Raw genomic sequence first — 16,191 nt, 5'->3', positions numbered from 1 at the left:
GGGCTCCTTGTGAAACTCCGTTTTGCCCCGGCGTGCAGCGATGAAAAAATCCACTTCATGAAAATTAATGGACATCAAGGATAGCGCCAGAGAAATTGTGCGAAAACATCAAAGAAACTGAGGTGTGATGGAGGAAACATTAACAGCGGCAATGGCCAAAAGATTATGAGTAAAATACATTAAATTCCTAAGCCCATTTTCCTAGTAGCGCCATAAGTCCTGATAAGAAACAAAAATGTTAGCGACGGTCCATACTGGGGATTTTTGTGAAGCTGAAGGATAACCCACCTGCCCCCAACACCATAAACGCGAATGCCATCATAACATAGGAAATCTTTGCACTCTTCAGAGTCTTGCTAAACAAAAACTCGTGCGCCATAAGCTCCACAAGCCCCGTATAGAGCAATATTCCAGCAGAAATAGCGTCGAAAATCCCGTTCAACATCAAGGCAGTCCGGCTGGCGGGGTCCAAGGTCGACCTAGCTCCCAATCCAACCCCGATAGCAAGAGGAGTAGTAATACCAAAGCCCAGGCCCATAGCGTAAGGCATCCACTTGTTCGGGAATGGCACCATCGACAACCTGGCCCCTAGCCCCAAGCCTTCAAATGTCTGGTGGAAAACAAGCACGATATACAGTGTAATGAATTCCTCTCCCGAAACCGCGAGTGTGAGCCCGATGAAGATTGAATGGAAGATTATACCGAATTCTAGGATGAAAATGGAAATCATCTGGGCTGCATAGTTCTCCATAACCTCAGCATTCACGCAGTTGAGGGTTTCTGGGTCAGCGGCGCCGTTGGGGGGGGAATCGCTGCAACGCTCTTTTGGGTTGTCGGAGGAAGTGCTGTCCATACCGTACCCGAGGTGGCTGGTTGAGAAGGTTGCGAAACGCGTAGCCAGTAGCTCCACGAAAAACACAGCAAAGACGGACATTAACGCTATACCCTGCGCCCACGGGTATTCCGTGATTGGGCCCGTGAGGCATGGGTCTGTGAGGGCCTCGTTAGCGGGTGTGAGGAGCTGTTTTTTTTTCGCTTGTTAGTTTGTCGATAAGTTTTTGGGTGAATTTTCAACTAACGTGAATGAATGCGGTGCAAATGATAACGCCTGAGCCAAAGTACTTGGCAAACATCATTGCCCATTCCGGGATTTTAAACCGTGGGTGGACCTTCCCCATAACTGGGAATAACGCGCCTATTGTGAGCAAACATGTTAGCTGGTTCCCTTCTTCTCCATAGCTTTCTCACTCTCCTCCGGGGAGCGATTGTGGAAGGGAAAACAAACCAAACGTGGATCCAACCAAGATGACAAAGACGGCAGATATCCTCAGTCCCATCCTCCCATCGTATTCGTTCCCACCTCCACACTTTGGTACTGTTTCTTCCGCTCCACCAACCTCGCCGTCCGCAACCTGGCGCAAAGCCAAACCGGTCAACTCCACAGCAGCCGCAGCAGCCATTTCTCTTTCTTCTTGGGACAGGAGAGCTCAGTTCGGGCCTGTTTCTTTGTCTCTGCCGGAAAGTTTGGATGGTCGAGTGAGACGGCGTGATGGGTGCGGATTCCCCTGTAGAAGGACTGAGTGTTTGGTGATGAGTTAGTATTGGTTTGTAACGGGAGGAGAGATATTCGAGCAGTTCTTGGGCTCGGCGTTCATACAAGTAGGGTACAAGTGAAGAAGTGGAAGGTGGGAAGGTGGGTGTTAGGATATGTATTTATAAAAAAAAGTAAAACAGACTACTTATTTAAAAACCGAAAAAAAAATACTGCATGAGTGAGAGCACACTCGCCTTGTATGGTGCTGGGCATCTGATATCGACTCCCCCCAGAACAAAAACCAGAAACAAGCTCTCCACAGCAACAATAAGGCTTTTCGGGAAAGTAATTTGATGGAACTGTTCAGAATCAGCTCCTCTTTAATTCTACGGATTCTAATTTTTTATTGAGCGAGTATTGGTTGAGAAGGGTAAGGTGAGAATTTTGGTGCTGAGGAATACAACTTGCATATACGTAAAAAATTATGCCAAAGCGCTAAATTTTGTATGTGTAGCCTCCCAGGTAGTGGGAATAAGAGAGTCGGTTTTAGGTGTCCGGCGATACAGGAAGGGTTGGCTGAAGGTATGATCATGGATGTCACTAAACGGTGGGGTGTGGTGGCTCGATGGTGTCTGGAGGCACCTTGGCGGGTAACACAACTCTAGGGTGGGGAGGTAACCACCAAGGTGCTCACGGCAGATACGAATCGAGCCGCCAACTCTCATTCCTTCCCTCCCACAGAAAGCTCCCCCCAAGTAGGGGTATAGTACAGCGCAGGCATAGTGCTCGCTTGGGCGGCCGATTGTCGCGAGTACAATTCCATGGCTACGGTCGCTGGAATTGACCCTTCGATATGCGGATAATCTTAAAAGAGTATTCATTATCATGAGTCGAGCCCAGCAATTCAGTCCGTTTCAGTGTCACTAAAGCTCAACACAAACCCCCATCAAATCTCGTCTCTTGGCGTGGGATGTTGATAGTCTAGGAATCCCTTGCACCCTTGTCCTTTATGATATGATACACTCACCTAACGCTTTCCTGTCATGGGTGAAGAGCTGATGAGAAGTTGGGTGCTTGAGACGCGTGTTACCAAATAGGGAGGAGGAATTGATACTCTCTCTACCTTACAATAGAAACCCTCCCTTTCAAAATAGGTCTGTGATTTGATCGGGGGTCTCTAATTGGTTGGATTTCGCACCCTAGAAACTACTCGTACTAATTCGAAATCCACAAATCTTCGGAAACAAAATTACAGGGTGTACAAGTATCACCTGAAAGAGGGGAGCGGATGGGTGCTGTATACAGACTCCCAGGCAAACATACAAAATTTGTCTTGGGCAGTTGGGAGAACAAAAGTGCTACGCACAGAGTATTGATTATACTGCGCTCGCATGATGATCGCTGGACCTTTTCACCATCAACAACCCTTCTGCTGATCGGCTCCGAAATTGGCTAGAATTTTAAGGAATTTTTATGGTAGGAGAAGCACTCCAAACGCTCGCTAGTCGCACGAATCACGGTAGGTTCTGAGCGGTCTGAAAACTTGCAGCCCATGAAACAGCGGCTTGCCTAGACCCCCGCGAATCCCGAGTCTCGCTCAACTCGCTTACGAGAGAAGGCCCGATGATGCTCGTGCTGTCATCGAACTTGTGCAAATACCGGTAGCTACTTGTAGACGGGGTTAGTCGGTATCATATGATTAGTGGGTTAAAAGTCTTTGTTTTCTTTTTTTCTTTTTTTCTTTTTGGCGGGGATTCCTTCACAAATGACGGGAAGGAAAACACAAACTTATTCTGATATCATATGTGGTTTCCTAGGCCTCTAACTGCACCTGTGAACCGCTTCTTCTTCCCCAGAACTGTTGTTCGAGTGATGTATGGTGATTATGTATTGTTCGACAAGTAGGGCGGATGAGGAGAGTCTTGAGAAGGGGAAACCGATTGAGCTTTTTTTGTGTTCTGCGTATGGTTGGCTGGCTTGTAGATTAGCAAACATAACTCGTTGGCACAACGCCAAATGGGACTAGACATAATCTGCCGTGGTAGAATTTGCCCTCTCTGTCCGACATTGGAGAGAACTGTTGGAATGTGGAGAAAAACTCCAGGACAATTGGGGGGTGTAAGTGAGTGATAAAGTGTACCATAGGCAAAGGGGATTTTAAGACTTTCCCGGAATCATGGCCATAATGGCTTGCTGGGGGATAGGGTTGGTATTGGAGAGATACCGATACCGGGTGTGAGTGGTTGCGAATGCTCTCCAACTACTCGTATAGTACAATACTTTAGGCCGGCCGTGTCGCAAGAGGAATATGCTCATTTAAACCAGCAAGCAGCACTTTGTATTCAGCTATCGCCTTGACTAGGTATGATATACGATATTTTCAGCCCAAACTTTCATATCTGGACCAGAACCGCGGATTTAACAATTCTAGCCAGATGTCAACCAATAATTTAATCATGTCATTTGACTTGAGCATGGGGAAGTGGCACTGGTAAGTACATTATGCACCGAGCTAATCGTTGGGAGGAACTCTAACCCCACCCAACGCTCCTCTTAATGAGCACGCCCAGTCCCCCAAAGCGTCAACCAACTTCGGAACCACTTCGGAACCTCACAAATCCCGTTCCTACCTAGCACCACGGTACGGCACTTTATAACCGGCTATGTAGTTATCTCGGGTTCACTGCATTTCTATGAGTCGGGGACGCTGACAGGTTGAGAGGCGTTTGTCCGCTTAGGAAGATTTTCCCCCGCGTGAAAGGCCAAGGAAAGATGTATGTTGCTGAGTGGATTTGGGGCAAATGCAAGTGTATTTAGCCTCCCAGCACGAAATATGGGGCGGTAAGGGCGGTCTTTGATGGACGTTCAGATGTGTAACACGATTTCATAACCGTGAGAGAATTTTATCCAGGTTTCAGTTCGGTATAATACCATGGCTTTCATATGACGTCAAAGTATGAAGGGCTTAAAGCAGGTCGGTTGGATTCTGGGGTCACTACTGTAGCTCCGGAGGATCTCGGGGATGATACTTGGCGACTCCTTAGTGACTCTAGGGAACTTTTCTGCTGGGTACATTACTAATACCACACAAGCTAGTGGTGGGCCCCCCATTGCTCGAGTATAGAAATTTTTAATGCCTGCGGTAATGCTATTCTCCCTTCAACACTAACTTGAAAGCCAGTTCAAGCCTTCATTTGACCTTGTTTTTAACTAAATTCTGCCTCAGATCAATTGTTGGAATCGCCTAGGTATAACTATTCCAAGAGATCACATGATATACTCAAGGTGTTCGATATCACAAGTGTTGGCCATTTTCCGCGGTGCTTGGATAGTGGCAGTGTATCGCTTCGACCCAAAATAGCCCCTCACTATTTACCCACTCTCAGTGGCTCCCTGTTCAACACTAGAATCTCCTTTGAAGAGAAAGTACAAACAGGAGGCGAGGGGTCACAATCTACTTGAACAATTTGGGGCAGCTTTTACCATAGGGAATCTCACCATTCCGGTTCAGGGCGGTTCAAATAGGCGATCCGTAGTTCACGAACTGCGAACTGGAAAGATGAACTGCGGCATTTACAGTACCAGTACAAGCGCTGGCTCTAGAAGTGGTTTGCATGATGGTTTGGTGGTTCAGAGGCAGCTGGTAAGTTTGCGTCAAGCTCGATAGAACGGGAAAGGTGCGGTCTCCAGCTTTGAAAAATTTTAAATTGACAGCACCCCTCGCTTTGAAACTCCGACTGGCAACCAAACTATGTACTGTACATAACACATCCCAGATCTGAACCAGCCTGGTGAGGCTCCCTTATTGTTGATTTTGTTCGTGGAGCGTTATGAATTCATTTTTTTCCAGTCCCCAATCTTCGAACACCCTGTTCTTCCATGGCTACTGCCTCTCGCAAAAAAAGACACTAAGGAGGTGTTTGGCAGCACAACTGTTGAGCGCTAAACCCACTCAAACCACAGTTTTAGGAGGTTGACGTGTTTGGCTGCCTGCTGTTTCCAAATAGTGGTTTCTATGATACAGTTTTGAAGCTGCAATTCGTACGACCTCTTTGTGGGGTAATATTCGGCCCATAAACACTACTTTAACACCAGCTTTATAATATCATGTCATATTCAATTAATGTTTCTTAATCGGAATTTATCCTCTCTTCTTGGTTACTAACTTTCTCCTTCCCGGACCCCAACTTCCGCAATCTGCCTTATGATAGCGAACGTACGCAGCGGATCGTTGTGTTGTGTGGAGGAAGACACTTCTGTGGAGGCAAGAGGGAATGTGTTCGACTTAGTGGTCCATGACCGATTTGCTCCTGCTTAAATACAGGAAGGGAAAACTCCCACACATCAGGGTAAACCCCCATAACATACCTACTGGGATTACATATCCATCACCTTAGGTGTCTGGCAACGCACACCACTCAAACGCCGTGTTGCCAAACACCCGCCAAGATGCTCCCCGCCCACCCGAGGGTATTGGGCCTCCTTCCGGGAATCCCTGAGCTCCGGGCACGGAGATAGGGTAGTTCTGATGGCGCTGTGAATGTTACTATGATAATGTTATGATATTTTTTGTTCCTGGACCCAAGGGTTCGAAAGACCTCCATAGGAAGATTTATGGTGCCGTCACCGGAACCGCGGGCCAGCCTACTTGTAAAGCACTGTACTGCTTTACGATATTTTCTTCAATCGTTTGTTGAAATACCGTCATTCTCCACTATTTAGTTCTCTGCATATGTAATATTGCGTTTTGGGGTAGAACGGGTATGCTGTTTATTCCGGGCCATATTAGGATATTCAATCTGTCTACGTATAGGGGGGGATTTCTTTCTTGTCCTGGATCTCCAGCGGGAGCTTGAAGCACGTACTTTAAATCTTTGATATTGCGATCTTTAGCACCGCACATCTATTGACACCGTGGATTGGAAGGCACATTTGCAATTATTGGCGCCATAGGGCGAGACAAGTGAATAGGGTAGGGTGCATAAGTTGGCCACTTTCCCGACCAGGAAGAGCAGGCCACAGCCACGTTCAACAGCATTCTGAAACATTTTATACGTTAGTTAGCTCACATACCAGACCAAATTCCTTTGGATTCCCCGCTTCAAATGTACATTTTAGAGTACTGTACGGGGGTACTGGGTAATAATAGGGTCCTTAGTGAAGGCCAAGCATCCTTCACCAGCATCCCAGGGGGCCCATGCGCTCCGGAGCACCCAGCAAGGTGCATGACATTAGCAAGATACTCGCTGGTGTTGTCTAGCTGCAAGGGGTGTACCGGTAAACAATGTCCAACCTTGTTGGACCAGTGGCCCTTACCTAAACCTGCCACCCTCCCTCCAAGCCAGCGGGACCGGATGGGCTACGAAATGGGGTCTCATCCGGTCCAGTCTTAGCAATCTCTACCTAGGGCCGCCAGGGCTGGGAGTGCCGTGAGCACCGATTGTAAGTAATTGCGGGTATGTGAGGAGCGCAGGAGGTGTGTTTACATGGGGGTCGATCTGCTAAGTAGTTGGTTTGCTGATGAGCCATGAAAACTCCTGCGAGGGCTTGATCGATCGTGAACACGACATTGCTCTCGAGAGGGGGGGCGAAGTTACAAGGGTTATGGGGAAAAAAAAATTTACCTTGAAGAAAAGAATTGTTAAAGGAATTTGTGAGAATGGAAGCCCTGGGCTTCTGGTAAACGTTCAATTATACACTATATGCGAGTGATTGTGCATGATGATATAATAAGGGTTATCGTAAAATAGATTGGGGGGTGTTTAGCAGCCTACAACCATGATCTCAAATTGCGTTTTTCAGCGATTTGAGAACGCATGTTTTATCTCGAAATTATGATAATCTCAAAATACGATTTCCAAGATCGCACCCGGCGAAGCACCCCTCATTCCGCTTTGATTGCGATCATGTCATTATTGTTTTTTAAATCTTCCATTGCGTGATACCAACATACAGTAGTCATTCCGGTCAAGCCCTGGATTAGGAACACAAATCATGTTATAGTCTGAAATCGCGATTTACTGGAAGATACGAGCCAGAGATTCCAATGGGATCAGTATATCCGGGGCAAAGGGTGGATCGGCGATGAGGATCTTATCCGAGCATACTTGCCAGGACATCACGCAGGACTACACGCTTACGGGCATTTTTTTTGAGTTACGAAAGTTCCCCAAGAATGATGGATAACGCGGTGATACAGTACGGTAAGTTTCGGGAAATTCTCCGACGAAAGAGAGTGTGCCGATAAATCTGTTTTTAGAGAGGACACAGCTAGCCTGGATTATATGAAAACCAGCACCCGCACTGGACAAGGGCCCCTGTTTCAGATGGAGAGGGGATGCGATGGTGCAAGCCGCACGAGAACATAACATGCACTCCCACCAAAGGCTCCCCTTCATCGGTGCAGTCCCCAATCCCACAGTCTATGCCGCTCAAGGGAATTTCTGCCGTCTTCTCAGCATCTCTCCCCTTTGATAATGCCAAATTCTGTGTAGAATTACGCAAATATAATGGCCCGCTCCAAACAACCTATCGGTCTGGGTTCCACCAAGAGTACAAGAGTACTGTCAGGCTAGTGGATAAATTTAGGAATTTGCGTCAACCCACAGAGAATAAACTCCAATGCCGCCCCTGTGGGAATTGGAACGGAGGCGACCTTCGAGGCCATCGCTGCGGTCCCCCTTCCCACAACTCTGGTTCCGGAGCTCTGCCAATGGGTTGTAAATGCAATCGACCTTCAAGTTCTAATACTCTCTCCTGAGAACACTCATCCACACGCATAAGACGATGAAACATTCAATCCCCTCTTTACATAAGATAGTGGGGTACATATCAACCACCATGGACACAAAGGAGGGGTTTTAGGGCCACTCTCGGGGAGAAAGGCCATGGAAGGAATAACAATTGTTTGATATAATAAAGAGGGCGGCGCCACCACACCGTTCAATATGATACTCCGAGACGGGGTTTCCAGATGCCATGTTGCCATTCAGGCTGCTCCTAGAGGAGCAAGGGTGAATGGGGTTGTTGATGGGGGGATGATTATAGCGGAACTGCAATATCGGATTCCCGAGACAACGAATATGTTAAGTGTCCTGTCGATCCGGATAGTACATATAATCTGCTACTAGTTTTGAACAAGATCTTGAAGGTTTCCTCGGCTGCGGGTATTTTGACCGTGATGTTATTTTCACTCAAAAACTGCTTGTGGATCCATGCGTACTGGCAAGATGCTAGAATAACCTGATGCCAAAACACACCAAAATCGGGGGCTTTCAAGCTGTCATTGCCCAACAACTATGGGTGGGAACATCATAGGAGAGCATTGAAAGAGCGATTTGTTGCAATGGCACCCGGATAGAATGGCACCCGGATAGGAAAGTCTGTAATTTTTGTTCTTCCATTCTCTTAGAGTAGTGAGGCGTGGAATGTTCTCTCCATCAAGGTACCTACTAGGACCAGGGTTTCTGTATGGGAAGAATACATCGCAGCTAACCTTACCAAGCTCACATGCCCATAGTTCAGAAGAAATACGATAAACATATATCATGCTTCTGATATATTAAATTTCTAAACCGATTTCTGCGGCACCTTCCGTAAAGTTCTCATATAATACCCTTCTTTGTACCACGAGAACAATACCTACTCACAACGACTGAACATGTGGCCTTTTAGGCAATTGCTTTTGGATATGTCTCTTGAAATATTGTAAGCGATTGTCGCAACCCATTTCTTATTGAATGATGAAAAGAGAGGGCCAGCAATACCGGTACGCTACAAAATTTAATATAAATTGGATGTCTTGGCGAGGCATTCTGGGGTAAGGTGCAGAAGGTTCGCCCAAGCGACCTCGAAAAAATGCTATTGTCACGTCGCATAATGCGTGGATTATAGAGCGGTTTCGGGGTGTAGTTTGTTATAAACTAGGCGAACGCTGCAAAAATACCAACTCTCGCCCTCACTATACTAGAAAAGATAACTTTCCAGAGCAGTAAAATCAATGATAACCATTACCAGGGGTGGGTATGCGATCACAGACTATCATGCAGTCAAAGCAAAACACCAAGGCTTTCAGGCGGCAGTCAAAAGAGGGGTATGAAAATTTTTCTCTCTCTGTCTCTCTCTCACTAACAAGACCCTCAATGACTCTCTCGACAACTTTCTCTGACTCACAATTCAACTAACTGATAGGAAAAGACTAGAGTATAAATATGTTAGGTAGAAGCCAACTCTAGTGTACATTGAGATGACTTAGACTGGAATCTTAGATGTAGAAGGAGATTGTCTAAGAAGGCACAGTAATGTTCTTTTCTTTTATAACAACTAAGAACTTACTTAAGAGGACAATAAAGATAGTATAAAGAAGATGTGTTGATAGAATAATTTATATTGATAAGATTGCTTCTTGGTTGCTTGACAATGTCAGTAAATGTTAGGAATACCGAGATCCGATACCTAGGAACCACCCTAGGTAGGATAACCACACCCAGAATCAGAATCCCTGGTCTCCAACACCCACCTCGGGCCTCCTTATGGGGCCCACACTTCATTATACATATCTATCTTAGTTATATCCTATAACTATAGGGCAACAGAATTGAAGGTGTCAGAATAACACGGTATATGTCACTATGGTCTGTCCAACCGGACCCTGTTCCCAGAATATATGAGAGGGGATCTTCAACTAGGTCAGGGAAGTGGAACAGAGTAAATCCATCAACTACTCAGAGAGTTACTAGGCTTCAAAGATGTGACATCTTTGGCATGTGTGGTAGGTAATAGGAATTTTTTACACAAAGATATAGTATTGAATGTTAAAGGATCTCAACAAGAAAATAATATATTCACACCCATACTACAATAATCAGAAGAGTCTAGAACTCTGAGGAATACTACTACAGAAGCCAATAGACTTCAGGGAGTATTACAACTAGGTATAGGAATGTGCTGTGGTTGCAAGAATAGTTCTCAATACTAGAATGACAATTGAAAAGCTGTTACACAGAGCAACTAAGAATTGCTGACTGAGGGATTATGTGCTAATCTGGTAGAATAGCTTCATGCAAATTAGTAAGAAGTCACCCAGAAGATATCTGTTAGTTGAATACGGAGTTATGGGAGTTAGAAGTCAGGAGACCTAGAAAGGTTGTAATAACAACTACCTCTGCAGATATAACCTACAGATGAAACTGATTATTTCATCAATGACAGAGACAATTGGGTCCAACTCAGTTTGACTTGAGAACTGAGCTATAAGTCTAAAGACTCTGATGATTGGATAATTACTATTGGGAATAGTATAGTTCCTAGTTAGCAATATTGTAATTACCGAAGAGGGTGTGGTGATTTTCAGGGTTTCCAGGTGTCTGGCCCTTTGGAGAATACCCAACATTGTGAAGTTATAATCAGAGAGGTACAGAGTTGTATAATAGATAGATGTAGTCTGTGAACACTCAGACACGGAATACAAATATCGAAGTGTCTTCAAAGCTTTCAGACATCATCAAGTAACGGAGAAGAGACCTTAACAATATAATATTGTTCTCACAATTCTAATCTACTTTACCTACTTTACTTTACTCTTAGTCGTCATAAATGAAACGAGTGTAATTCAAGCCTTCCTAGACAATCTCCATCTAAAGAAACCAATCTTGGTTGGCCTAGACAACTCTGAAGTCTATCAGGTTGTCTCCACCTAACAGTAAAGCTTGGGGGGGCACTTTGATATTAATATCCTGCATTTAAGCATTTATGGACTACTTCTAACTACTATACAACTAAGTACCTTTCTTTATTCTCTATGCAATAGTCCTTAGTATTAATAAGTACAGATACTATTTGACCCTGAATTCTCTTCAGCATTAAAGGGTGTGACTTTCTCTTCCAACAGGCAGTCTTCTATTTATAGAGTTGAATAGTGATCTTCCTGAAACTTCAGTATAATTGACTATTGTTTTAGTAGTCTCTTCTGAATTCATAAAGTAGCTATAAATAGTCCAAGTACTTGGTTAAGAATGTAGTTATATGTTTTATGTTATATTTTAAGTATTATTTGATACATAATGTTAGGATTGCTTCTCTATTGCTCTCAAGATATATTCGTTAAACAGGTAACTAGTCTTGTTGTAGAAATAATACAAGTTATTACTTCTTCTTTATAGTGATTGTCTTATAGTTATCTCCTGTCACTTAAGAAAGTACTCTTATTTTCTTAAGTACTCTGACAGCAACTATGGTTCACTATACTTGTCATTGGTTACCTGTAAGGGTAATATGTAAGGTGTAAATATGAAGTAGTATTTGTAAAAATATATGTTAGAAAATAATTTAGGTAGTTCAAGCGAATTTTATTTCAACTTGTACTGCCAAACTGACATATGATAAGCCACCACTGGTACAGGGTTCATGTAAACTCGAACTACCACTAGTTATGAACTAACTAAACCTCTAGTCCCACACTTCAAGCATGTTCTCAACATGTCCTAATACAAATACTAAAGACAAAACTATCAACAGTAAAAAAAGTCCTTTCTGAAACTGTAACGTGTTCGCAAGGTGCTAATCACATTATCGGTAAAAGATACGATAGTTGGCAGGTGGCCTGCTCTTCCAGAGAGGAGGCGAGAGCTGAGAACTAAAGGAGGCTTCGAGGGTGTACTGAGGGACAAAGAAGTAACTGTTCAACCAAGTATATTGAAATACCATCTGTTGAAGTCTGCCTTTTCCATCATGGGATCAGACGGTCTTTAAACACACAAATCTGTTCATGTCTAGTATGAATAAAACTAATCAAAGGTATCAATCGATACACTTTGATAAAACTAATTAAGTATTAAAACGATACTCAAAACAAAACTAAGTATTAAACGATACTTAAAACAAACCAAGTATCAAAGCGATACTTAAAACAAACCAATAACCGAGTACCCATACCGGTTACAGAAGCCACACTGTAGATCCTCTAGTATGTGCTCAATCAAGCTAAGTAGTTGAGGCTACAAGACCTCCCTGCATAGTCAAAGTCAAGTAGAGTATGAGTCCCCCAGATACCCCATACAAAAAATACAATGTAAAAACAACAAGCTCCCAGGCTGAATACTGGCCCACATCCCCTTCCCCATAATAGAAACCTACCTGATCAAGGCTACTCAATGACCTCGCGAATGGCATACAACAAACAATTTAATACCTGCCCATCATTCCCAGACCAAGGAAACCCAGGAGCGGTAACAGACTATGAAAGCCAGTAGGGCCTATCTTCCACCCATGGTATCTTCCTTCTCCTACTACACCTGTAGCCCAGCTAAAGAAACAAAACAAACACTACAACACCTAATCCAACAACTCAGTCAAGTAAAATGCAATAGTCACATCCTACTATCTGAACAGGTGGCCATCAGTGTAGTGTTTTTACAGTACTCAGCAAGCTCCAGCAGCTGGAAACACTTAATTAGAGTTCTCCTAACCTAAAACACTCCTGACCAGTCTTTGCAGAAGCCTCTTCCCATGAGCCCAGCCCCAACCAACCAACTAGGCCAGACACCACAACACCCACTGAGCCTCTTCAGCCCCACAGGCAGCGAGCCACTTATGAGCTACAAGATGCTGTATAACAAGCCACAGTAGGCAGCCATAGTTTAGCCACACTACCACAGCCCCAACTCCCAACACCTAACTACTGGGAGAGGCCTAAAGAGTCAAGGTGGAGAGCTATATTGAAGATGACCACCCAAAGACGGCCACTACCACCAGCCAGCTGAAGTGGCTGATGAAAATGATAGTGTAAAAGGTGTCCTAACTAGTACTGCAGAGAGAAGGAGTGCATGGATAGGAAATAAGACAAATAGAGGGTAGGCCCTACTCCCAATTGGTATGACTGCCAACTACCATCTGTACCCATACTAAACCCTGTACATAACCAAGCATGGCCCAGCAACTAATCGCCTCAGCACCCTAGGTAACTTCGAAAATGTTCACAAGGTGGTGGAAAGTTCAAGGTTAAGGCCATCCCCACCAAAGCGAGGAGGTAACACATGACTGAACCACCATAAATGCCCTACATACCATGAATGTAAGAATGGTAATAAACAACAATGTAGAATTTCAACTGCAGAAATATAAAGTAATGAGGAGAGGCAGGATGGGTACTACCCTTACCTTCTGAAGAATAATGTGATCGGTACATTGTGTTGAGAATATGAGACAGTCATCAAGTGAACCTGAGGGTGTTTTGTATTGTGAGAAACTAAGGACTCCATTAAAATCCAATAAGAAATATGAGATGGTCTAAAGACCAACAGGTGGGGGTGATTCTTGCAAACTCAACCTAACTTTCCCACAATTGAATGTGAAACTGGTCAGTAGGTGATAGATAGGAAGTTGAAAACATTTCACTCAGAGAGGCATGTAGGAAACAGTGTCGAAAGGCTTGAGATATTGGTATGGTGAGATTTCAGGTAATAACCAGAGGCATGAACAGGACTACCCAACCTGAAACCATGTGTGTAACTGGTATGGGTACTCGGTTATTAGTTCTGTTTTATGTTTTATTTTAAGTATTACTTTGATACTTAGTTTGTTTTAAGTCTCGTTTGATACTTAATTTTGTTTTATATTTTGTTTTAAGTATTATTTAATACTTAGTTATGTTTTATGTTTTGTTTTAAGTATCATTTTGATACTTGATTTGTTTTACTGAAGTATATCACTTGATACCTTTTATTAGTTTTATTCATACTAGAAATCAACAGATTTGTGTATTTACAGACCGCCTGTTTCCATGATGGAAAAGGCAGACTTCAACAGACAGTATTTCAATATACGTGGTTGAATAGTTACCTCTTTGTTTCTCAGTACACCTTCGAAGCCTCCTTTAGCTCTCAGCTCTTGCCTCCTCTCTGGTAGAGCAGATTACCTGCCAACTATCATACCATTTACCGATAATATGATTAGCACCTTGCGAATACGTTACAATACGATAATCTCCAACGCAAGTATCCTGAACAAACTCAGCTATCTGCCTAGTTTGTGAACAATCATAGGTATTGAAGCTGGCTGTAGGCTAAAGAAAGAAGGTAGGAAAGAACTTAGATGGTAGCGTAAAGATCTATCTCAAAGGCTGAATCCATCACCTGATATAGACCTTCCTACCACCTACTTGTAAATCTAACTGTCATATAGATTGTGGATGTGCCCCATATGACTACAAGGTTCTTTATACTCATGACCTCTTAGGTTATGTGTATAGTCCCTATAACTGTAACTCCTGAAGAAGTTATCTGTGCGTAATCTAAGTAAATCTTACAAGGCTTACTCCAATTCAACTAATAATCCTAATAGAACATAACGATCCTGACTTAATGTCCAAGTCATATGCAAAACCTACATGATATAACGGTCCCCCTTCGGATAATTAGTTCTTAGCAATGGGGAATGATACTTTTCTTCTTCTTTCTTCGTCTTTCCTTACAATAGCACTAGGCCTCTGCCTATGTTCCTGATAGTACAAGACCTTTGTCTTCTACTGGGAATGCCTATTGTAAGCTTTTTCTAATTCTCCTTTTTGAAGAGTATTCTTATCCTAGTAGCAATAAAGATGGTGATAATGATAAAGAGTGTAAAGGTGTTTTATATTTGTTAAAGTGATAAGTAGGGAAAGTACTTAGAACAAAGTATGAAGAACCTATCCTTCTCCGCCATACAGGCCTCCTTATATTGTGTTCTTCCTGCTCCAAGTCATGTGATCCAAAGTGGTCACATGTGCAAAACCTATGACCTCATAGTAAAGTCATGTACAAAAACTCATAAACCAATCATAACACAATAAACAAGTCATATGACCCAAAGTAATCACATGGGCAAAACCTATAACCTCATAATGAGGTCATGTGCGAAACATAAATTGTATGTACAAGGCATACCTGCAAGGCATACTTGTAAGGCATACTTGCCAGGCGGACATCCCATGACTCATAATCAAGTCATGTATGAAACATAATAAATCATAACCTAAACAAGTCATATGACCAAAGTGGTCATATGTATGAAACAATAACATACCTATAACTCATAATTATGAGTCATGTAAAAACCTTTTCCATGCTAAGCCACATTTGTGACATTAGCCTCTCTCACCCTAAGCCTGAGTCCTATCAGACTTTTTCTCCAAGCTTTAATAGTTTCCATCCAGCTACGCACATGGACCTCCAAAGCCTATTGAACTTGTCATCTGCTGTCCTCCATCCTATCCTCACCGATTCTAGTATGAAGTTTAACATCTCAATCGTGTGCCTCTGATTGTCATTCAGCTGTCTTAGCTCCATGATTGTTGTTTCCTTTGCCAAAATTGTGGCTTCGGCCTGGCCAAGTTATTTCCAGAGTCTTCTGATCTGCCTGAGTAGGCTTCTGATATCCGGCACCACTTCCATTGAGGAGTTTTGAGCACTCTCCTCCCTGGGCCTCATCATTAAGGCCCTACATTACATATCATCTGCTTTTCCTTCTAACTCTTTCTTTGTTCTGTTCTTCTGTAGGCAGTACCCCAGAGTAATTTTCTTCATTCTGTGCATCTTACACATGTTGTTAAAACACTGTGTCAAGTATTTTAGAGCGTGCGAACAAACTAAATTCTAGTTCTGGTTCGTCAATTAGCACGAAGT

General features: G+C 43.5%; 1 protein-coding gene across 1 annotated transcript; it reads right to left on the bottom strand.

The window, feature by feature from the left end:
- Positions 1–238: 238 nt before the first annotated feature.
- GSTUM_00008135001 (uncharacterized protein) lies at positions 239–1,460 on the bottom strand (the record flags this gene model as incomplete). Its single annotated transcript, XM_002839861.1, has 3 exons — positions 239–1,021; positions 1,080–1,195; positions 1,286–1,460. 3 exons carry the CDS (start codon positions 1,458–1,460, stop codon positions 239–241), a joined length of 1,074 nt encoding a protein of 357 aa, XP_002839907.1.
- Positions 1,461–16,191: the final 14,731 nt, after the last annotated feature.

The sequence above is a fragment of the Tuber melanosporum genome (assembly GCF_000151645.1).
Source record: "Tuber melanosporum whole genome shotgun sequence assembly, scaffold_42, strain Mel28".
Taxonomy (NCBI): Eukaryota; Fungi; Ascomycota; class Pezizomycetes; order Pezizales; family Tuberaceae; genus Tuber; species Tuber melanosporum.
This window is presented reverse-complemented; position numbering and strand designations above follow the sequence as displayed.